The sequence below is a fragment of the Ursus arctos genome, unplaced genomic scaffold (genome assembly GCF_023065955.2).
Source record: "Ursus arctos isolate Adak ecotype North America unplaced genomic scaffold, UrsArc2.0 scaffold_3, whole genome shotgun sequence".
NCBI lineage: Eukaryota > Metazoa > Chordata > Mammalia > Carnivora > Ursidae > Ursus > Ursus arctos.
Genome location: NW_026622985.1, coordinates 8,957,717 through 8,980,104, shown reverse-complemented (window position 1 = coordinate 8,980,104; position 22,388 = coordinate 8,957,717). Strand labels below are relative to the sequence as shown.

At 56.1% G+C, this 22,388-nt stretch overlaps 1 protein-coding gene across 1 annotated transcript in view; it reads left to right on the top strand.

Moving 5' to 3' along the window:
* Window positions 1-22,388, top strand: part of ADCY1 (adenylate cyclase 1) — a 117,810-nt gene that overhangs the window by 30,618 nt on the left and 64,804 nt on the right. The window contains exons 3-4 of the mRNA XM_026502050.4: window positions 5,924-6,042; window positions 10,300-10,411. Of these exons, the coding sequence (XP_026357835.2) occupies window positions 5,924-6,042; window positions 10,300-10,411 (231 nt within the window). The remainder of the gene's footprint in view (window positions 1-5,923; window positions 6,043-10,299; window positions 10,412-22,388) is intronic.

Sequence of the window (22,388 nt, the reverse complement as noted above, 5' to 3'; positions counted from 1 at the left end):
TTTATTTATTTATTCGACAGAGATAGAGACAGCCAGCGAGAGAGGGAACACAAGCAGGCGGAGTGGGAGAGGAAGAAGCAGGCTCATAGCGGAAGAGCCTGATGTGGGGCTTGATCCCATAATGCAGGGATCACGCCCTGAGCTGAAGGCAGACGCTTAACCGCTGTGCCACCCAGTCGCCCCTCATCGTTTTCTCTTAATAGAGCATTTTTAGTTTGCGCTGATTACAGACGCACGTGTGATCATGAGCAGCAAGAGAGAGACATCCCATGTCCCCTCACCTCGCTTCCCCAGCCGCAGGAGACTGAGCAGTTGTGGCCAAGACGCAGAACATGCTGGCGCCGCATGGACCCCCACACCCCCTCCCCACTTCCAGCCCGGAGCTGGCAACCGCTGATCTGTCGTCCGTGTCTGTAAAGGTGTCCTCTCAGGAAAGTACTGTGTGTGGAGCCCGATGGCATGTAGACTTCCGGGCTTGGCATTTCCCACATTCCACTGGAGATCGATCCACATTCCGGCTGTGTCCGTGGCTCACCCCCTTTCCTTGCCAGTTGTGTTCCGTGCTGTGGATGGACCACTGTTGGACTGACTGCTCACCTGCTGGAGGACATCTCAGTGGTTTCCAGTTCGGGGTGATCGCGAACAGCGTTGCTGTGAACATTCCCGCAGTTTCGTGTGCGGACATGAGTCTTCGCTGCTCCGGGCTGAATGTCCGGGAGTACACAGTTGCTGGGTTGTGTGGTAGTTGCGTGTTTAGTTTACTGAGAAATCGTGAAGCTGCTTTCCAGAGTGTTTGGATCATTTTTCACTCCCAACCACAGAGTCTGAGGGATCCCGTTTCTCTGCACCCTCGCCAGCGGGGGGTGGTGTCACTGCTGCTGTAACACTTCTGATAGGTGTGTACTGGTGTATCACGGTGACTTGAATTTGCATTTCCCAAGGGGCTCTGACGTTGAACATCTTTTCATGTGGTTATTTGCCATCTCTGTGTCCTCTTTGGAGAAATGTCTGTTGAGATCTTTTGCCCATTTTCTAACTGAATCGATCTGTCTATCATCGATCTGTCTGTCTTTCTATCAATCTATCGTCTATTAATCATATCAATGAACCTATCATATCTATGTATCTGTCTGTCATATCTATCATATGTTTATTTATCATTATCATCATTGTGCTGGAGAGTTCTTTACACATTACAGGTACTAGTTCTTTGGCAGGTATGTGGTTTGCAAACATTTCTTCCCTGTCTGTAACTTGTCTTTTTATCCTCGTAACTAAGTTTTTTTGCAGAGCAAATGGTTCTGATTTTGATGAAGTTGGGTTCGTCAACTTGCCCTCTTATGGCTTGTGCTTTTGGTATCAAGTCTAAGAACTCTTTGGTCCCAGATCCCAAAGATTTCTCTTACGTGTTTTGTAAAACTTTCGAAGTTTTATATTTTACGTTGAAATATTTGATGTATTTTGAGTTAATATTTGCATCACGTGTGAAGTTTAGATCCAGGCTCATTTTTTTTTTTTTTTTTTGCCTGTGGCATTCCAGTTGCTCCAATGCCATCTGTTGGAAATGCTATACGTCCTCCATTGCCAGTTGTATTGAGATATCATTGACATATAACATCCTGTAAGTTTAAAGCGTGCCACGTAATGATTTGGTTTATGCATATGTTGTGAGGTGACCACCACAATAAGTTTAGCTAGCATGCTTCACCTCACAGAGTTATGCTTTTTTTTTTCCCCTCTTGATGGGAACATTTAAGACCTACTCTGAGCATTTTTTCTGTGACTTCCTCACTTGGCAGGGGAAGGGGCCGCCGCCTTGACACTTCCGCGTGCAGTGGGAAGTCCAGGGTCCACACTGGGCCTCTGTGGGGCGCGTGGTGGTTCCTCCTTATTGCCACGCTGGAGAGGGGGTCTGGCTCCTGCCGGGACAGAGGAGCGGGAGAGCCCTTGGTCTCCCCTGACTCTGAGCAGGGTGTGTGTGCTACTGTGCAGAAAGGCCGGGCTGCTGGTGTCCTTGTGCGCTCGGTCCTCCTCACAGCGGGGGAGTGTGGACGTGTGCAGGAGTTTCGTTGGTTTGCCTGCAGCAGAGCCGTTGGTGTCTACAGTTTTCCTCTCATGAGGCTGCCCGTTTCCTGGCCCTTTGGCCAGAGAGAGCTGGGTTTGAGGGGAGCGCACTCTGGTGCCTGCTGGCGTTTCTGGATATTTCTGGGCCGCCTCGTCTCCAGCTCTCAGTCTGGGGGACGAGGCAAACGGAATGACTCTGGGCTGCTCCCCAGTCCCCACGTCTGCTTCTCTTTCCCTCTGTCTTTCGGAGTCTTCTCATGACTTTCACATGTAACACCCGGGACGAGCTGGAGGAGAAAGAGGAGGGCCAAGTGTCCTGGAAGCAGAGTCCTCACAACTGTTCCTTAAATACCGAACGTTTTTTAGGAATACTGTGTTTATTTGAAGTCACAGGTTGATCGTCAAGATAAATGTAGTCATGTTCATGGGACGCTGGGATACTTTGTAGGCTCCATCTTCATAAATCTTCCCTTTTGATTTCTGCCTTTGTATTTTATTTTGCCAGTTGGAAGGCGTCCGTGCTGTGCTCTCCTGACGCAGCGTTCGCAGTGTGTACTACAGCTTGGGGCGTTAGGCTGGGTTGGAGATTGGATGTGGAGTTCAGGTAAAATCGTTACGATGTCAGAGAACGATGCTGTCCCAGGTTTCGCTGTTTGTAATCGGGGATGGGTCCTTGATCTTGCCAGATGGCGTTTTGCTCCCAGTGGGAAAGTCGCATGCTTTTACTCTTGGTTATGTTGTCGGCTTTAGGCACCATCGCTAATCTCACGGGTGGAGCGGATGCTGAGCCTTTGGTCAGAAGGACAGCCTGCCCTTAGGAATTTCACATGACAATGGCTTATGCATGCGAGAGCACTCTTTCCCTCATATTTGGGTTCCAGGGAGGCCCGTTATGGTTGACGTGGCAGAGCTGATCCATGCCACCCTGACAACCTAGTCTCCATCTGTTAACTGGTCTGCCATTGTTAGTGGCCCTCATCCTCATGAACCAAGGTGGTAGGTAGGGAGCCGGACATCATAACTATATCCCCAGCAACAGAGGGAGAAAAGGGAGAACAGGCTATCTTTAAGGAACATTCCAGAAGTCCTCATGTGGCCTTTCAAACCCTATATCATGGGCCTCTAGCTGTGAGGGGAGGCTGGACAATGAAGTGTTTATTTTAGGTCACTAAGCCCCAGATGAGAGCAAGGGGCTAGTCGTGCTAGAGGTGGAAAAGGGATCTGGGGACAGTGGCCAGCTCTGCCTCAGCCTCTCTCCCAGTGCCTGATGCCACTGCCCAGTGTTTCCAGCATGTTGCCCTCCTGTCCCCTCTGCCTTTTCAGGTCCTCCTTCCCTCCTGGTGCAGCCCTTGGTCTGCGGCTGACTCAGTTTCCCTATCCTAACTCCAGATCATGCAGGGAAGCTGAGGTAATGGAGAGACCAGGTCCCAGAGGTGTGCCAAAGCCGGGGTCCTCAGAGAGAGAGTGGTTCCAGGGTGATGGGGAGGAGGGTGTGATGGACATGGGGGGGGAGCAGCCGCCCTTGTTTGATCTGATGTAGCATTTTTGTAGGTGCAGATGAGGGACTTAAGAGCCAACCCCTGAGCGGTGGGCCTCGGAATTGTGGCAGGCATGATGGGGAGTGGGGCCCTGCAGTGCAGTGACCCCTTCTCAGAGCACCTGCTCAGGAAGGTGTGGGCCTGTCTCCCGGTCTGATGTGACGGAATTCCAATAGGGCTGAACTGATGGTCCCAAAGAGGCAGAGCTGGGATGCAAGGCCGGCAGCCATCCTTTTCCCCAGGGACCCTCCGTGTGGGGCACTCAGGTGTAGGTACAGCCCCTGAGCCCCTAATTGTGGCTCGGCGGCCCAGGTGGCCCAGGGTGTGGGGTCCCATGACATTGGGTCTTCCCCAGGAGAGAGCGTGAAGCTGCCCTGTGTGCTCTTCGGGCCCTTTGTGGGCGGCCTTCTGTAGTGTCCGGCTGCATCTGTGTCCCCACCTTGTGCCTTTTCCAGAAGTTTCCAGGTGTTGGAGTTGCTGATGCTGCTCTTGGCCTGTCCATGGGGTGGCCCGAGTGAGCCCTGCCCGGGTTCTCTCCACCTCCGGCACTGCCAGCCACTTGCAGACTGTGTCTCAGTCTCGCCCCAAAGGACCCCCAGCTAAGGAGGGGGTGGGCGTCCACCAGGCAGGCCCCCGTCACCCACCAGCTCCCACACCCTGTGCAGTGGCTTTTTAGCCCCTGGGGCTGTCCTCACATGCTCAGCCTGGACACTTCTGCATCTGGAGCCTGTGTGCTCGGCCAGGACTCGGGGGCATCTCCCCCCAGGTGACCCAATGTCAAGAGTGGCCAGAGGCCATTGCACTATTGTGATGTCCCTCCTCTGCCTCGGAGTCTGTGCCTTTGGCAGCTGTGTGCGTGGGGCACAGGGTGGAGCAGCCTTGCTCGGGACACACAGCTCTGGGCACAGGCTCCAGGCCCAAGCCCTGGGCTGGCCTGACCCACACTTGGCTCCTCCCAGCATCCTGCGGCGCTGGGCCTGGCCTTCCCCCTCGGCAGCCTATGTGGAGATACACTCCCTAGGGAAGCTTCCCAAGTGTGTGGGACACATTGTCCCAGGCACAGGAAGGGCTCTGTGGAATCTGGCAAGAGGACTGGAGCCTGCACACCCCGCCCCAGGCCTCCATGGCCTCCATGGCCATCATGGCCATTTCCCAGAGGCCTGCTGGGCTCTGTGTGACCACTGTCACTGCTGTTGCTCTGATCATCCCCCTGAGGTCGTTACATGGGATTATGGCTGCTCCAGGCAGGGACGTGGCCTCACAGAATGGATCTGTGGTCCAGGAGAGTCACTGGCTGCCTGCTCTGGGCTGGGGGATGCCAAGCGCTCGAGGGCTTTGCTAGAGTTCCTCTGGTGAAGGGACAGGCTATAGCTGAGGCGTTGGGGGGGGGGGCCCAGAGCAGAGCCTGGGGCTGGAGGGATGGAATGAGGGAGGGGCTTCTCTTGCCCTGTCTCTCATGTGTTTGCACTTGTAAGCAGGTTGTCCTTCCTAATTCTACATGGGATTTCAACCCCGATCTCTTGTTTGCTTTCCGAAGCAGGGTGGGAAGGGGATTGAGAGAGACCGAGGGATGGGCCTCTGATGCAGGTGTGACTGGTTGGTCAAGGGCCAGTGGGGTTGAGGTCAGGCAAGGATCCCTGGGAGGAAGAGAGGCAGAATCTGGATGAGGAAACTGAGTCCTTGGAAGAGGGATGGAATCTCTAGGGCAGCAGGGCTCCTCTGGAAAAGCCTAGGTGTTTATTCCATTCTCGGGGCGGCGGGGGTGGGGAAGAAAACATCTGACCCCCCTAGAGAAGGAAGAAATCAGAAGACAAGACCAGGGGGAAATGCAGTGTTGTCTGTTTATCTCCATGAGATCAGGGAACCCCTGCTGGTCCTGGGGAATGGGCTTTTACAGCCTATCTTGGGGTCCCTCTCAGGCCTGCGTTGGGCAGTGGGCTGGGGAGGGAGGCCGGGCCATCCTAGTCGGAGGCAGTGGTGTTTCCTGACTGTGACCCCTGCTCGCTGTAGCTGGGGCACACGGGTGGGTGGGCAATGGGGGAGGGTCGCCACGGTGGCCTGGGTGTTCCGGAGGTGATGTTGGCCCCTACCCAGTGCTCTGGGAGCGAGTCACCTGTGTAATGACAGGCCAGGCCTGGGCCCAACGTGCTGGGGCTCGGGGGCCAGGCAGGATCTGCTGGACCAGACCGCATGCTGGTGCCCGTGTGGAGGGTCTGCAGCCCCTTATGCGGGGCAGCTCGTCAGCACCAGCCCCGGTGGAGTGATTGAGGTCTTGCGGGGAAGCCCCTGCGGTTTCACACGGGCCTGTCTCTCCTGTCCAGGAGCGGCTGCTTATGAGCCTTCTGCCCCGGAATGTTGCCATGGAGATGAAGGAGGACTTCCTGAAGCCCCCTGAGAGGATTTTCCACAAGATTTACATCCAGCGGCATGACAACGTGAGGTAGGGCTGGCGCTGGCCTGGCACTGGTGGGCCTTGGGCTCAAGTGAAGGTGATGGAGGAGATGCAGGTGGAGGTGGTGGAGGTGATCGCAGGGGTGGAGGGTGATGGTGCGAGTGTGGAGGGAAGTGGAGGTGGTGGATATGGGGGCTGATGGACGTGGTAGAGAAGGCGATGGCGATGGGAAGCGAAGGTGGGGGTGGAGGTGATGGTAGAGGTGGGAGGCCATGGGCAGATGGGGGTGGAGGACCCCCCTTTGAGCGGAGGAGGGGTCAGATGTGGGTCGGGAGGCCCAGGTGAGCACCTGCCGGCCAGGAAGCCGGTCCCATGGAGGGTGGGGCTGGAGAATTCTTGGGCGATGGGTGTCACAGCTGCTCTGTCCCACTATTCCTCACCTCCCATTTCCTGCGTGGGCTAGAGAGGGTTGGCACTCTGTCCCTGAGCTGGTTTGGGCGGCGGAATTTGGGCTGACTTGGCCCATATCAGGGTAACAGCTGAGCGTTCTTCTACTTGGTGCCAGGGCCTGGGGTAGGCGTCCTCTTCCTCACTCTGTTCCTCTCATGGCAGCCCCAGGAGGGAGGGATTGTTCCCGATTTACAGGTGAGGAAACAGCCCTCGGGTGAATCAGCTTGCCCCAGACACACTGTGAGGTCTGTGTGCTTGTTTTTAAAGATCCAGTTAAAAATAATTTTATTCCGTTCAATCGTGCATTCCCTTTAAAACTAGCTGAATGTTGCACTTTACATAAGTGTCACTCAGGCAGGCCGTGGTGGTTGCCCCTGGGCCCCTGCAGACACCACAGGATTAAAACCTCCCTCTGTCTGTGTTGAGTGCTGTGGACTGAGTCCCCACGAGCTGGTGCTTGTCCATCTGGAATGAGCTAAGTAAGCTGCCGGCCCCTCCCCATCAGGGTCCGAGCCATCCCTGTGTGTGAGCCGGCGTGGCCAGCTGCTTCCTGGTGAGCACGCTCACTCCCACTGCTGTGCCTCTCAGAAAGGACCAGTGTTGTCCTCTGGAGGATGCTGAGCCCAGTGGGGTTAAGGTCCCAGTATGTGGAGCCAGCGTTTCAGCCCCAACAGCCCAGGCACTGTCACCTCCACTTGCAGGTGAGGAAACTGAGGTTGAAAGCGAAGCCAGTGAGTGGTGGGGCTGGGGCCGGGCCTGGGCCGGGCTGCTGCTGACATCCACCTAGACTTCCCATTCACCCACTGTCTCTCCTTCGTGGGTAAGGACATGGCACAGTGACCAGCCCCCTGCTGAGACCAGACCACCAGAACAATCCAGGGAGTGCCTGGGGGGAGGGGTGTAGAGCATCTGCACGCAGCAGAGAAGGCATCAGATGTCAAGGATCTCCTGGGGCGGCAGGTGGAGGTGAGCCTGGTGCACGGGTGCCCATGTGCCTTTCTCTCCCTCTTTTCTGGCCTGGGACAACAGACACACATGTGGAAAGTCACCATTTCCCTGTGAGGCTGAAAAATCTCCACCCACATCCCCTGGTGGATGCCTCATTCCCAGCAGGTGCAGGTGTGACAGCTCTGAGATAGGAGAGGAAGCCAGGGTGAGAGATGGCTTCCTACAGTCCAGATGAGAACATCTTTGCCCGCCTCACCATCCTTGTTAGAGTCACTCACTGGTTCCCCATCACTCCAGGATTCAAGTCCTGAGTCAGTACACTGTTCACAACTAATAGGCTGATGCCACCGGGAACAGAGGAGTAAGGATATGGGAAAATCCTCTCCTCCATAGAAGCAATGACAATACTGACAAAAACTATCAGAGTCAACATTGTCAGAATGCTGGAAATGAACCAAAGCCTTGCAAGAATCCAGGAATATTTATTTAAGAAAAACAGCTAAGTCTTGGTAAAAACAGTGAGCTTTGTAGAGTTCTGACTTACCCTGTTCCACTGTTTTTAGCTCCACAATAGCTTTGAAAACCAGCAGCTGCAATCACAGTGAAAACCTGTCCACTGACAGCCACCTGAGGGGACAGAATGGGGTTGGGGCTTTGAAAGATTCTCAGAGAACTATGTCATTATTTGACTGGCTGGGAATTCCCTGGAAAGCCTTGCTCATGGCTTGTCTTTATTTGACCTGACTCAACACTCAGTGTGAACAGCTTTTGCCCTGGGACATTTGTTAAAAACAATCAGCGACAATTGTTTAACATCAGAGCTGTCAGAGGCAGTGATAACAGCTGAGGCAAGCAGCAGGGCACGAAAAACTTAAAACTGGGAAACGAGATGTCTGTCAGGTGCTTTGAAAGGCTCTGGGAATGTTTCTGCGAATCAGAAGACCATGCACAAGGGTAGGGCTGTGTGCATGCTCAGGAAAGACCACGAGGACCCCCAGGCCGTCCTTGAGATCTTGAGGCTGACCTTGAGGCTGTGTGCAAGCAGGAGGAGCAGACTAAGACAGAGTTGGAAGCTGCCAGGCTGAGTGCGCATCATCAAAGACTGAGAGACCTACTGGCTCCAGGCATGTGAGGTTTCTGTCCAGTCGTTAGCTGACCGCTAGGCTAACCAACCAGAGATTGTAATGGCCCCACATGAGGAAGAAAACAGACTTGACAGAATTTGTCAGAAAAGTCACTGAACTAATAACAACATAACGACAGCAACAAAAACAACCCCAATCCTGAGGTGGGGGGGTGGTTCTGATTTTCAGAGTTGCCACATTATATTATCCAGTTTTCCGTAAAAATATATGCAACATGCAAGAAGACACAAACGTATGGCTCACAAAGGAACGAAAAAAGCAGCCAATAGAAGGTGTCTCAGAGGAAGCCCTCACATCAGAATTCTAGACAAAATTAAATCACCTACTTTTTCAAAGATTTTATTTATTTATTTGAGAGAGAGCATGCGTGGGAGAGGGGCAGAAGGAGAGGGAGAAGCAGACTCCCCGCTCAGCAGGTAGCCCAATGCGGTACTTAATCCCAGGACCCCGGGATCATGACTTGAGCCGAAGGCAGATGCTTAACTGATTGAACCACCCAGGTGCCCTTAAATCGCCTATTTTACATATGTTCAAAGAACAAACTGTGTCTAAATAAAAGAGAACATGAGAAAGACTTCCAGAAATTACAACTTTAAAAAACACAATATTTAAAGCAAAAAGATCACTGTGGGGGCTCCACATGGAGCAGATTTGAGCAGGTTGAAGAAAGAATTGCTGAATCTGAAGGCAGACAATTGAGATCATGGAACCTGATGAATGGAATGAAAAAAGGGTGACGGAGAGAGAACAGAGGCCCAGAGACTCCAGGGACACCGGCCTGCCCAACAACACGCCCATAGTGAGTCCCGGAGGAGAGGAAAGGGGCAGAAAGAATATTTGAAAAAAAAATATGCCTCCAAATGTCTCAAATTTGATGAAAAATGCTCACTTACACATTGAAGAAGCTCCGTTAGGACACACACACAAAGAGAGCCACTAAGATCCAGCGACCAGGAGAGAAGTGGGAGAGAAGTGACGTGTCACTGCCAACAAGACCAATGTATGATTTTTCACGGGGAGTGGTGGAGGCGGGGACTGGGGGTGGCATGTTCAAGGGCTGAGCTAGACTGTCAGGAATTCTGTATCCAGCAGAAATCACAGTGATGGCACTGCTGTGCTGCGTGTGGCTTCAGGGCGGTAAAGTGTCCAGGAAGGAGGCTGTGTGTGTGGGGGGTGGGCACTGTTGTTTAGACCCGCCCAGCGCTGTAGTAAACGGATGCCCACACACCAGGCTTCCATCCCACCAGGTGGGGCCCTGTCCCAGTGCAGACGCAGCGGGCCCCTCCGTGAAGCGCTGGGATCCACAGTGGGGCTCCGCCAACACTGGGGCTCCGTTGTCTCATCAGCCGGCAGGAGGAGAAAGGGGCGAGGAGGCCCACTCACTTCCTACAGGCACATCCCTTGTGCTCGCTGGCCACTGGTCACAGGTCATCTTGGGTTGGGGGCAGGTCTGGTGGCCGTGGCGCTGTGCCCCACCTGTGTCCTGGGCTGTCAGCAGGAGCTCTGCCTGGCCCTAGTGTGTCCGACCGCCCCCCCCATCGTGGCTGTGAGGGCGTCCCCCACTTCCCCCAGCCCCCGGTGCTGCCGCCTGTCAAATGGGAACACGGACCCTTCCCTTCCAGCCCGCCCTGAGGAATAAACAGGTTTATTTTGGGGTGCTGGTAAAGGCAGCCTTCCGCACAGCTCTGGGGGCCGTGGGCTGCCCGGGAGGCTGGGCCCCGCGAGCCTGTGGAGGAGGCAGCCCGGTGCCTTTTTCTTGCAGCATCCTCTTTGCGGACATCGTGGGCTTCACGGGCCTGGCGTCACAGTGCACGGCGCAGGAGCTGGTGAAGCTGCTCAACGAGCTCTTCGGCAAGTTTGATGAACTGGCCACGGTAAGCGCCGCCCGCGTCGTGCACGGGTCACCGGAGCCGCCTCTGGGGCAACGGCGTGCCAGGTGTGACCTCCCAGACGGCCCCGCGCTTTCGCGCCGCCCAGCTGTCAATCACCCACAGCTCCCGCCTCACCACCCGCGATTCCTTTGCACAAAGAAAAGCGCTCGCCCTAGCGCAGCCGCAGCACCTGAGCCGGTTCCAGGCTGGAGGGTGCTGGCTGGGTCATGAAGCCCTGTGCGCGCTGCTCTGCCTTGCAGGTCCCTTCTGGGGTCAGTTGGTGACGTTTGACGATGCCAGGCCCCCTTGCCTGTGGCAGCAGAGCGCTGGTGTTTTAAGACCTTCCTGGGACAGGTTCAGCCTTGCAGAGATCAAGCCCAGGCCTCGCTAACACCTGGGCTTTCGGTGTGCAGGCACCTGACTGCCTTTGTCTTTGGACCTTGACACCAGCCTTCCCTGCCCTTCGAGGACTTGGGGGGACACAGGGACGTGGAGCCACACCCACCTGCCTGGCCAGCCTCCCTCAAGGTGGACCCAGAGGGGTCCTGAGCAGGTGGTCGTGGGGGGAGGGAGGGGTTAACTCTGCGCAGAGTCAGAACTTTTCTCAGGGAAGGTCACAGTTAAAGGACTTGGTAGAAAGAGTAGACAATTGTCCCCTTGATGAGGGAGGGGGAGGAGAGGTCCCCTGCCAGCGTGGCTCATACAGCAGAGTCATGAGGATGTCCCTGTGTGCAGGGCTGGGTGAGTGCCACAACGGCTGCAGACGCGGGCTGGCCCCTGCGCAGGACGCAGAATGCCAGGCCCCGGCATTTGCCCTTGACTTGCAGGCGGAGTGGGTCGTGGTCACACTGGCTGCAGTTTTGGGGCTGAGCGCAGGCAGGAGAACACTTGGCCTCAGGGGCAGGCGGCGTGAGGGACCTGGATGCTGCCCCCCCCCCAGTTTCCTTGAGGGGTAGCAGGGATCCTGAAACATCCAGTTGTAAGGTCCCACTTGCTCTGAATGGGTCGGCGCTAGAAACCTTTCTCCTGTGGCATCCTGTCGTTCTGCGGGACCCCATCTGGCGGGGGGCTGCCTCATCTGGGGAAGGCTGGGGAAGGCTGCCTCATCTTTCCCGAGGATGAAAGTAGGAAGCAGTTCTCCACCTCGGGCCGGCGTGGCTTCTGGCCGTGATGTTTCGCTGGGCGCAGAGCTGCCTGTCTGCGGCACCCTGGCAGCCTGTGCTGGGGGGGGGGGGGCAGTCTCTGGGCTCCTGTCCTGGGGAGCTGCTGTGGCTCCACCCACATGAGAGGCCTCCAGGGCCTCCTTCCTGCCCGACACCTGTGTTTTTGGGGAAGTATCACGGAGGAGTGAGGAGTGTGAGCGTGTCTGTCCTGTGTGGCGTGTGGGGCTCGCTGTCACGGTGGGGTCTCCAGCACCTCCTATATGCAGGTCAGAACGTGTGTTTTGTTCGGGGCCAGGGTGCCTGGTGGCCCGGGGCTCTCTTGGTGCTGCTTCGAGCTTTCCTGGGCCTGTGGCTTCCTCCTGCCCCTCCTGAGGAAGCTTCTGGATGAGGGTTCCGCTGTCCACCAGGACCGTCAGAGCACATGCTGCTGATGGAAAGGTGTGCCCTCCCCCCACTGTCCGAATCTGTCTTTCCAGTGACCAGAGGTCAGCATCCTGGTTCTGGTGGGGACAGGTTCGCTCAGTGACTTGGTGGTAAGCAGTGCCACCAGCCTGGTTGCCCCCCGCCCCCCCCGTTGTACCTGGGAGACTGTCCCTGCCCCCACTCCGGGTCTCTGACAACGGCACCTGTCCCCCGCCCCCCCCCAGGACAATGGGAGTCTTTATAGATTCTGATCTTGTCCTTCCTTAGACAGCTGATTTGTAAATGTCTTCTCCCTGGCTTTGTTCTGTTTACTTATTTTCTTAGTGCACGACCCTGTGTGCAGCCCACTTATCAGTGTCCTCTTGTGTGGGCTGTGGCATCCCCAGAGTGAGGGAGGGGTCTGCTGGGCCTCCTGCTTCTGCTTGGGGGAGGGGGCGCGGATGCCCGACGCTGGAGAGATGGGCCTCCCCTGACCAGAGTGGAGGGCGGAGAGGCTGTCCCAGGGGAAGCACGGTCTGGGTCTTGTTCTCAGGATGAGATGTCACCCGGGGGCTCGCTGTCCTGTCCCCTCCCTTCCTTCATCAGCTCAGGATACAGCTCCAGTCCTCGCCTGTCACTTTCTTCCTCTTCGGAGCAGCTGCTGGTGTGGCTCCCATGAGTGCCACCTGCAGCTCTGAGCCCGTGGCCTCACCCCGACCCAGGAGGGGCCTCTTGGGCTTATGCCCCAGCTGTGACATCACTGTCCCTTTGCATGGGCACCCCACTCGGGGCACACATGGCGGGCATCCACTGGTCCTCTTCTGGGGATGGCACGTGTTCCACGCGTCTCCTCAGGTCATCAGACTTAGGGTGCCTGGGTGGCTCAGTCGGTTGAGCACCTGCCTTCAGCTCAGGTCATGATCCCAGGGTCCTGGGATTGAGCCCTGCATCGGGCTCCCTTCTCAGCGGGGAGTCTGCTTCTCCCTCTGCCTGCTGCTTCCCCTGCTCTTGTCCTCTGTCTCTGTCTCTCACTCTCGCTCTCTCTGTGCCTCTGATAAACAAATAAAATCTTTGAAAATATCATCAGACTTGCCTTATTTTTTTATTAAATGTATTTCTAGGTATTTTATTCTCTTTGATGCAGTTGTAAATACGATTGTTCTCTGTTTCTCTGAGCATTCATGTTCATGCACAGAAATACAACAGATTTCTGTATGTTAATGTTGCATCCTGAAACTTTACTGAATTCATTTCTTGGTTCTGACAGATTCTTGGTGGCATCGTCAGGGTTTTCTGCAGACAATAAGTCATTTGCAGATAGAGACAGTTTGATTTCCTTCTCGTGCCTGGCTGCTGAGGCTGGAACTTACACTGTTGAATAGAAGTGGCAGGAGTGGGCCCCCTTGTCTAGTTCCTGATGTTGCAGGAAAAGCTCTCCTGTTCTCACTGTTGGGGACGATGTGTGCTGTGGGCTTGGCGTACGTGCTTTCACTGTGTTGAGAAATGTTCCCTCTGTACCCACTGTGTTGAGAGTTTTTATCATGAAAGGACATTGAATTTTGTCCAATGCTTTTTCTGCATCTGTTGAGATGACCGTATGATTTTTATCCTTTCTCTTGTTAATGTTGATACCACACAGATCTATTTGTGGATATTGAACCATCCTTGCATCCCTGGAAAACATCCCACTTGATCATGGTGTATAATGTACTGATGAAAGCCTCTGTTTGCTCCTGTTTTGTTTTGTTAGGGATTTCTGCGTCCAGGATATTGGCGGGTAGTTGTCTTTTCTGGTAGTATCCTCTGGCTTTGGTTTCAGGGTAATGCTGGCCCCATAGAGTGAATTTAGAAGCTTTCTTAGAGTTTGAGAAGGGTTGGTGTTCTTCCTTTCGTGTTTGGTGGAGTTCACCAGTGAAACCATCTGGTCTTGGGCTTTTCTGTGTTGAGACATCTTGATCACCGATTCAGTCTCCTTGCTAGAAATAAGTCTGTTCAGATTTTCTGTTTCTTTGTGATTCAGTCTTGGTAGGTTGAGTGTTTGTAGGGGTTGATCCATTTCTTCTAGGTTGTCCGGTTTGCTGGTGTATGAGAGATGTCCCTGTTCAGTCACGACTTGGCTCTTTCACCAGGACACGCACTTGTGTTTGGGGCTCTGGCTTTGATATTTTAATTGAGAGATGTGCACACATTCGAGATAGCAGGTGCAGCACACACGGAGCCGCGTGGCGGGTGGGCTGCCGTGGGACGTGGTGGAGGCGTGTACATGCATGTGCGTATGGATATCTGTGGGTGCATTGTGTACAGGCAGGAGAGCGTGTGTATGTGTGTACACACGTTAAGTGTCTGCCTTGGGCTCAGGTCATGATCTCGGGGTTCTGGGATCGAGCCCCGCATTGGGCTTCCTGCACAGCGGGGTGTCTGCTTCTCCCTCTGCCTCTGCCTCTCCCCCTGCTTGTGTGTGCGCTCTCTCTCTCTTGCTCTCTCTCTGTCTCTCTAATAAATAAAATCTTAAAAAGAAATGGCCCTCTTTACCTGGAATTCTACTTTTGTCCTGTGTTAGTGCGTCTGTTCCAGCTTTCCTTCGATTATTGTCAGGAAGCATGTCTTTTTCCATCCTTTCTTTTTTTTTTTCCCCAGCCAGTTTGTGTCTTTTTATTTAAAGGGCTGGGTTTGCCCTTTTTGCGTCGAATCTGATAGTCCACGTTCGCCCGGCTGTGCTGTCGGCCCACTGTGGTTCATCCCATCTGTCCCTTGTCGCTGTTTTACTTTTTCTGCCGGTTTGTAGGTTTACAGAGTATGTTCTGTGACTCGGCCCTCGCGCCTGTGTTGGCTGATGGGTTAGCACTGTTGGCTCTATAACTGTGGTGGCTGCCCTGGGGTCTGCAGCACGTTCCTTGGCTCCGTCTGAGAAGCTCACGGGACGCACCTCCCTTCTCGGCCTTTGCGAAATCGTGCATGTTTTACTTTTTGTCATAAACCCTGTTCTGTGTTGTTACCATTTTTGTTTGCACAAACACGCCGTTCCCCTTGGAAGAGAGAAGGCACAAGCACAGTGTTGTGGGTATTTACTCCGCTGCTCTCGGACCACGTGGGATTCACCAGGGTGTCTCCACGTGGTTTCTCTGCTGAAAGAAGGACGGGCCGGCTGGTGATGAATCCTCTCAGTCTTCGTTTTGCCCTAATTTCTGGAGTTTCTTTTCACTGGGTATGGAATTGTGGGCCAACAGGTGTTTGCTCTGCCGTACTGTTTCCAAGGACGGCACTCTGGTTGTCCATACGAAACATGGTGTGTTTTTTCTCCAGCTGCTTTCCAGATTCTCTCGTCACCGCTGGTTTTAAGCTATTTGATGTTGACGTGCCTCCGTGTAGTTTTCTTCACGGTGTTTGGGCGTCTCGTTAGGTTTATGGTTTTGTCCTTTGGAGGAGAAAGCCCTCAAATACTCCTTATGCGTCTCCCCCCTCCTTTGGGACCTCGGTTCACCCGTGTTGGGATCTTGACATCCCACAGCTCACTGATGATCCTTTTTTATTTTGGGCTCTTTTTCCTTTTCTTTCATTCTGGATGGTTTCTGCTGTGGAGCTGCCCAGGCGACTGGCCTTGTCTCCTGCGAGTTGTGACCTGCTGTCCGCCCATCGGTCTGGCACAGTGTCCGTCTCAGAGGCTATGTTTCCATCTCTGGAAGTTCAGTGTAGATCCCCCTGCCCCGTCAAGGTCGCTGCCAGACAGCTGAGAATTAGGCCTCTCTGTTCTTTTGTGTGTCGATGGTGTTGAGTATTTTTAAAATGTGCTCCAGTCTGCTCCAGCCCTGCTTTGCGGAGACACGGCATGTGTCCCAGCATCTGGTGTACAGGATGCAGCGAGCCCCGCAGGTGGGCTTGCAAATCACACACGCTGTGATCCAAACACATCCGTCCTCACGAAGGTCCCTGCCGGACAGTCAGACCCAGAGCGTGAGCATGTCTGCCCTGCTCTCCACAGTCACTGGCCGTTTATTTACCCCTTGTCCTCGGCTGGCCACAGATGTGCACAATATTTTTGACCTTTTCTCCATTTCCTGGAGCCATTTTAGGCTTACATTTGCTCTGACGACAGGGTCCTTCTCTGGACGTCAGTGTTCTTATCGGGTTGGTTATCTGTGTTACTCTGGGTGTTCCCATGGAAACCCGTCCGAGAGCCAGAGATCGCTGGGGTGTGTGTTTGCAACCATCCTTCCTGTGCCCCATCCTTCCCCCTCCTTGAGCTTCCCCTGGGCTTGATTGAGGGGCCAGGACTCGCTGGGGAGCCGCAAGGACTCACTGGCACCCTTGCGTCTCGTGCCTTGGTTTCCTGGCCCGTGAAATGTGAGGAGACCTGATGGCCCGCTGTCCCTCCCTGCTCCAATGCCCTTGTCCCGGGAGCCACTCCGAGCTGTCAGTGCTGCGTGCCCGGAGCGTGCTCATCCACCAGCTGCGTCCCACTGTGGAGTCTTGCTGTTTCTGCAGATGTGCTGTGCCCGCGGTGGACCGATGGGGGAGCGAGGGGCTCTGCCTGGAAAGTTCAGGGCAGCGGGGAGGCCGGAGCTGGGCTGAGTGTGATCAGGACTGGGACCAGCTGGGAGGAGAAGGCAGCGCATGTGTGGTCCACGCTCAGCTGGAGAGGCAGACCCCAGGGCAGATGTGATGTGGTCGGAGTGTGTGCAGGATGGTCCGCGGGGCGGAAGCCCTGCTTCCAGAACGTGTGTGCGCACATAGGTGCCTGCGGTCGGGGGAGGGCTGGAGGGAGGGTCCCAGAAGGACTGTGGTTCTCGCTGAGTCGTGCGTCTCGAATATTAATTTTCAGAGCTTCCTGCATTCATCCAGGATGAGCCTGGATTTCTTTAACTATTCCTTAACGAGCAGGAAATAAACATTGTTTCCTGAAAAACCAGTAGGTGTTTGGAATTCTGAGGAACCTGTCGTTTCTGTGAGGCCGCCTGTAGACACTCGCCCCCACCCTGCCTGCCGGCGGCCGCCCCAGTTCTGCGCGGGCCCTGGGAGGTGGGAGGCGGCAGTGGAAAGCGGGGCCGTCGTGCTCCAGGCGCGGTTTCCTTGGGTGGAGACTGTGTTTGCTGCTGGAGGGCTGGCTCCACACCTGCGGGCCACACGGGGTTGCCGTGGCCCAGGGGCCACCCAGGACGGTGAGAGTATGTCCCTTGTGTGCCGCTAAGGGTGTGCTTCCAAGCAGATGGCTCGAACCGCATTGGCGTGTCCTTTCTGGGACAAGGTTCTTTGCTGATCCTGGAGTGTGACCATCACTGCCCGGACCATGGGCGCTGGAAGGGGGCTTGGGGACCTTCTCCCCAGGGTCACTCGCCTGGTCCTCCCCACTCCGCCTGCTTCTGTACGCAGAGATGGAGCCTGTGGTTGCGCCCTCACACGGGGTCCTTCAGGGAGGGGACGTCCACTCTGCGTCCGGGGGAGCTCAGAGCTGCGTGTGGCTTGGGAAGGTGTGGGGTGAGTGCATGGCTCCTGGACACGTGCTCGGGGAACGTGCAGGGAGAGGCATGGCGGCCTCACCTGCCGTGCGGAGGAAGAACACGGTCCCCCTGTGACTCACTGCAGCGTGTCTACTGTGTGCACATCCGGCCTAGGTGACGAGTGCAGCCTGAACAAGTCAGACCAGCCTTGCCCTCAGGGGGCTCGAGAACTTGTTTATGGAAATTTCACTTGTGCGTGGAGGCAGAGGACACGACAGCCCCCGCAGGACACCCGTCTCCTCTCTCGACAGTGGCTGATGTCTGGCCAGTCTTGCTTGGTCACGCCTCTCCTCCTGGTCCTAGATGTCACCGCACCTTGCGCTCGCAGCCTCGGCCCCCAGCCCTTCCCTTGAGCATGACTGGCCACCGTGACGCTTTTGTCACCCACCCAGTGGACTACAGGCGTGGCGGCTCTGAACCCCTGTGGGCTGCATCACCTGCTTGTCACGTCAGGTGCCCTCCCCTCAGCGGCCTTGTTCCAGGCAGGATACATGTCTGGGTGTAATTTATGGAGGGCATTGACCTCTGGCTCAGAGCTGATGCCATCTGTCACAACTCCCCAGTCCCTGAGAGGATGGGCACAGCAGGGTGTGCGGGAGGCAGAGGGGCTGGGGGAGCGTCGCCAGGGCTTTCTCGGGGCTTCTATGGAGGAGAAGGCGAGGTAGGAGAGGGGCTAGTCTGGGGGACACAGACCCTGGGCTCTGGGTGTCCCCTGTCCTGGCACCTGGCCTGGGCGGCAGGGTGGGGTCACAGCTGGGTGTGAGGGTAGAGAGAGGACGTGTGGCTGTGGGCTCTGGACCCTTGGGGTTGGCGGAGTAGGAACAAACAGGACCTAGTCAGCAAGGCCCCCAGATGCCTGTCAGGACACAGACAACAGGAAACGGGAAACATGCACGTCGAACCCTTCGGAGTGGCTCCCGCCTGCCATCTCCCCTGATGACCAGGCCACCAGAGCTGGGGCTCAGGTCCCGGGGTTCTTCCTGCATCTTAGGGAGCCTTCCGGAAGTGCCCGTGGTCTCCCTCTTCCTGCCCCAGCGTGCCCAACGCTGGCTCCCACCCGGGTGCAGCGTGGCTCACGGTTCCCGTGGTTCCCGTGTGTGATCTACCTGCCACCTGCTTCCCATCACGTCGCACCCGGTGCCGCGGCAGCTGCCCTGAAAGTGGGGCCGCTTGGCACTTCACTGGGGTGAGCGTTTCCTGTCATTTTTCCGGCCCTTATTCGCTCATGATTCTCTAAACGGAAGAATGTTCCCATATCTGCTGATTGGTGATCTTCAAAAACCATAAGTGCTTGGCTCTTGTCACTGATCTGTTTTCCAAATAAGGAATCCGTGCCCTAGAACCTGCCAGAGGGCGAGCGGGGAGCTCCTTCCGCCCTGGTCCTCTGTTCTGGGTGTTACTGGGATTTGTGGACGCTGGTGTGTGTGGACACATTCCATCCGTTCCTGTTTCTGACGCTCACGCCTCCCGTCCGCGGGCGCCCGTGCTGGTGCGTCCTGCCTCCTTTGGACAAGACTGTCCCCCGGCCCGTATCCAGGGACAGCCTCACGCAGACGCTGCTTCTCCGGGAGCCCGGCTTCCTTCCAGCGCGAATGGTTTTCCAGCTCGTACTCTGGCATCGCAGGACACAGGGATGGGGGTGTTTTTTAGAAGAGTAATGACAAATTCTGAGTTTGTGTGGGCATTCCCAAGTCACCGACTAACTTCACTCCTTCGATTTTCATTCCCGTGTCTCCCCTCCCCCGAGGCTGGAAGTCCTGCCGATGGTCATGCCATCATGTGTTTATACACTGTCGGTTCAGAAGAACGTTGCCAGCATCAACACCCGCAACAAGACTGCGGCGTGTGGTTTAGGATTCGTATAGCGTTTCTTCGTTTTGTCCATGGCTGACATCCCACTGGACACACGGTCACGTCCCCTGGAATAATTACCTGTGTGGTCACGCTCCCGACGCGGTCACCTGAGGCTTATTATTTCGGTTTTCGGGCATTGCTGTTTTCAATTTAATTTTTTTATAAAGATTTATTTATGTCTTTGAGAGAGAGGGAGAGGAAGAGAGAGAATCTCAAGCGGACTCCCCACTGAGCACGGAGCCCAATGCAGGGCTTGAACTCATGGCCCTGAGATCATGACCTGAACTGAAATCAGGAGTGGGACGCTCAACTGACGGAGCCACCCAGGCGCCCCTCAATTTAATTTTTTTAAGTGTGTAAAATATTTGCACGGCTCGATTCCTTAGTGTAGACCCGAGACCAGGTGGTGGAGGGAGGGCAGCCCTGCGCATGCGGTCTGGCTTCACGCTGCCTGGGGGGCTGCCCCTCGGTGCTCTCTCAGTCCCGGGCACCAGGAGTGGACACGCACGGGTGACTGTCTGCTGCCGGGAAGTGCCCGCGATGGGCACAGTGCCTGCTCGGGCCTGTCTGGAGCTGCAGAGTTGGCCCCGCTGCAGGACAGACGTCTTCTCCTGGGTGGTCCCTCCCAGCGCATGGAGGCTCTGAGACAACAGCACCCCCATCTTACCCAGGGGCCGGCACAGAAGGGCCGGACGAAGGGAGCCGTGTGCGATGCTTTAAGTGGAATGGAAATCAAAGGAATGGTGATCTGTGCTCCTTCCCGGCGATAGCCACTGCTTACGTCCCTCCGAGGCCCCCCCTGCAGCCCGTGCAGCAGGGCCGGCAGGTCAGAGCTTGTCCTCAAGCCTCAGACCACACCTGGCAGGCTCAGCGTGAGGCCTTCCCGCCTGGATCTTCTTGCCGTCCCTCTGGTGCCACCAGCCACTCCGTCCCCCAGCCTGGGGGGAGGGACAGTTTGGATACTGTGGGCGGAGGTCTCAGGAGCAGCTGTCCATTCTTTGTGAAGGCCTGGGCTCAGCTCCAGGGCTGGCGTTCAGGAACCACTGGGAAGATTTTAAATTGAAACACACCAGACTCAATGCAAACACCTCTTTTGGTCTCTCAATCTTGCTAATGACAGCCAGGACATTTGCGATTAGAAGGACAAGATGAAGTGTTAGCCACTTACTGCCCCAGTCCGCTGTGGGCTGTGTCCCTGGCCTGGCCCTGCAGCGGGCCAGCGAGGAGGGGCCGAGGCTTTGCGCTGGGGGTTGGTCACCAAGGACACATCTGCCGCTGACAGGCTGTAATCAGGAGGCTGTGGCCCCTGGATGCTACCTGCTAAGTGGTTTGTCTCCCTGCCCTCACTTGGAGATTGGCCGTGCAGGGCAGTAATGGTCACACCCAGGGCTCCCAGGGGGCACCTCCCCGCCTTCCTGCCGCTCACACGAACCTGATCACTGGGAGGACGTCCTGACAGCCAAGAGAGGAGCGAGGCTTGGCAGCGGCCCCTGGTGTTATCCCTGGGCCTGGGGATGGGGGAGGTTGGGAGAGGGGCTCCCTGTCCCTGGCCTGCTCTGAGTGTTGGGGGACGGTGGCGATGGGGACAGTGTCAGGAAAGAACCCAGTGTTGCCTGCCGGCCTGGAGGCTTGGTCAGTATGGCCAGAGAAGGCTGGCTGGCTTAGTCCCAGGTCCTCAGCTCTGCAGGGAGGACATCTGCATCCGGCCATCTGGTTCTGGGACCCCCTGATGTCATCATAGGACAGGTCGCCCCCAGCATGTCCTTCTCATGGGACACCGGGCAAACCCCCTTCCGCAGACGGGGAGGCTGGTGTCCAAACAGTTAAGTGGTTGGATGTGGTCACTCGGAGGCTGAATGGTCAGACCTGGACCTCCCTGCGGCCAGCTCACAGTCTGTGGGGGAACCCCGAGGGCTCCGCCTGCTGAGGGAGGCCTGGGGCTGCGTGGGCCCCTGGTCCTCTGATGCGCGGCCACGGCCCTGGGTGTGTGTGAGCGTGCAGGAAGCGGGAGCTGAGAGTTCTCACTGTGAATTCTCAGGTTAACGTGTTGCATTGGAGGAAACGCGCAGGAGTGAGGTCTTCTGTGACTGATGGAGAGCAGGATGGGACAGGAGCTGTGGACGTGCTCTCAGAGTGGGGGCTGTGGGGCAGGACATCTCGGGGCCTGTGAGCTGCTACTCACCCGGGACGTGCTGGCGAGGCCGGCCCCTCGCAGACACACGGGCCCAGGGCCCACGGGACACACGCAACGTGGAAACAAGCTAGGCTTCTCACTGGGTGTGTTTGCTCTGGGAAACATCGTAAGTTTTCATAAAATTTGCTGCTTGCGTTGACGTGTAGCGGATTTGCTCTCACCTTTGCGTTAATGCGTTTTGAAGAATGTCTCAGCTGTATCTTGTGGTGAACGTCCAGGGGCAGGACCTGCTCACGGGAGAGAGTTTTGTGAGGCCGTCTGCTATTTTAGGGGTGTAAAGGGGAGCTGTACGGAAGCGTCTGAGAAGTAAAACCGCAGTCACAGACGTAATCACAGCTGAGACCAATGGGCTAACGCACGATAGCGCTGGGAAGTCCCTCCCCAGCGGGACGGCGAGGTGGGTGTGGACACCCTTACTGACGTAAGTGCCAGAGTGGACATTCTGGGTGTCCCTGTGGTGGCGAGGTCAGGGTGCAGACCCTGGCGGTCCCCTTGGGGCTCAGGCCCTGGCAGGTAATTCTTTGGTGACCACTGCCCACATGCCCCATGGACCTCGACCTCAGGGACACTCAGGTGCGTGCACCTGTCTGTCTGGGGCTGGTGTGTGTGTGTGTGGGGGGTCTGACAAAATGCACAGGGTCCATCACGTGGCTGTCTGAGACGGTGGTCAGGAGGGGTGCTGTGCTGGGCCCTCCCAGGAGAGAGAACGTCCCCGGGAAAGGAGCTGACTCTGGACTTGGGGCAGTTTCCCAAACTTGAATGATCTCTGGGTTTGGCCAGGTGGGCTGAGGGACAGGCAGGGTGGACCCCTGCATGGGAACAGACCTGAGTGCAGGTGTGGGGGCTCGTGGGTGCCCCGGGTGACCCTAATC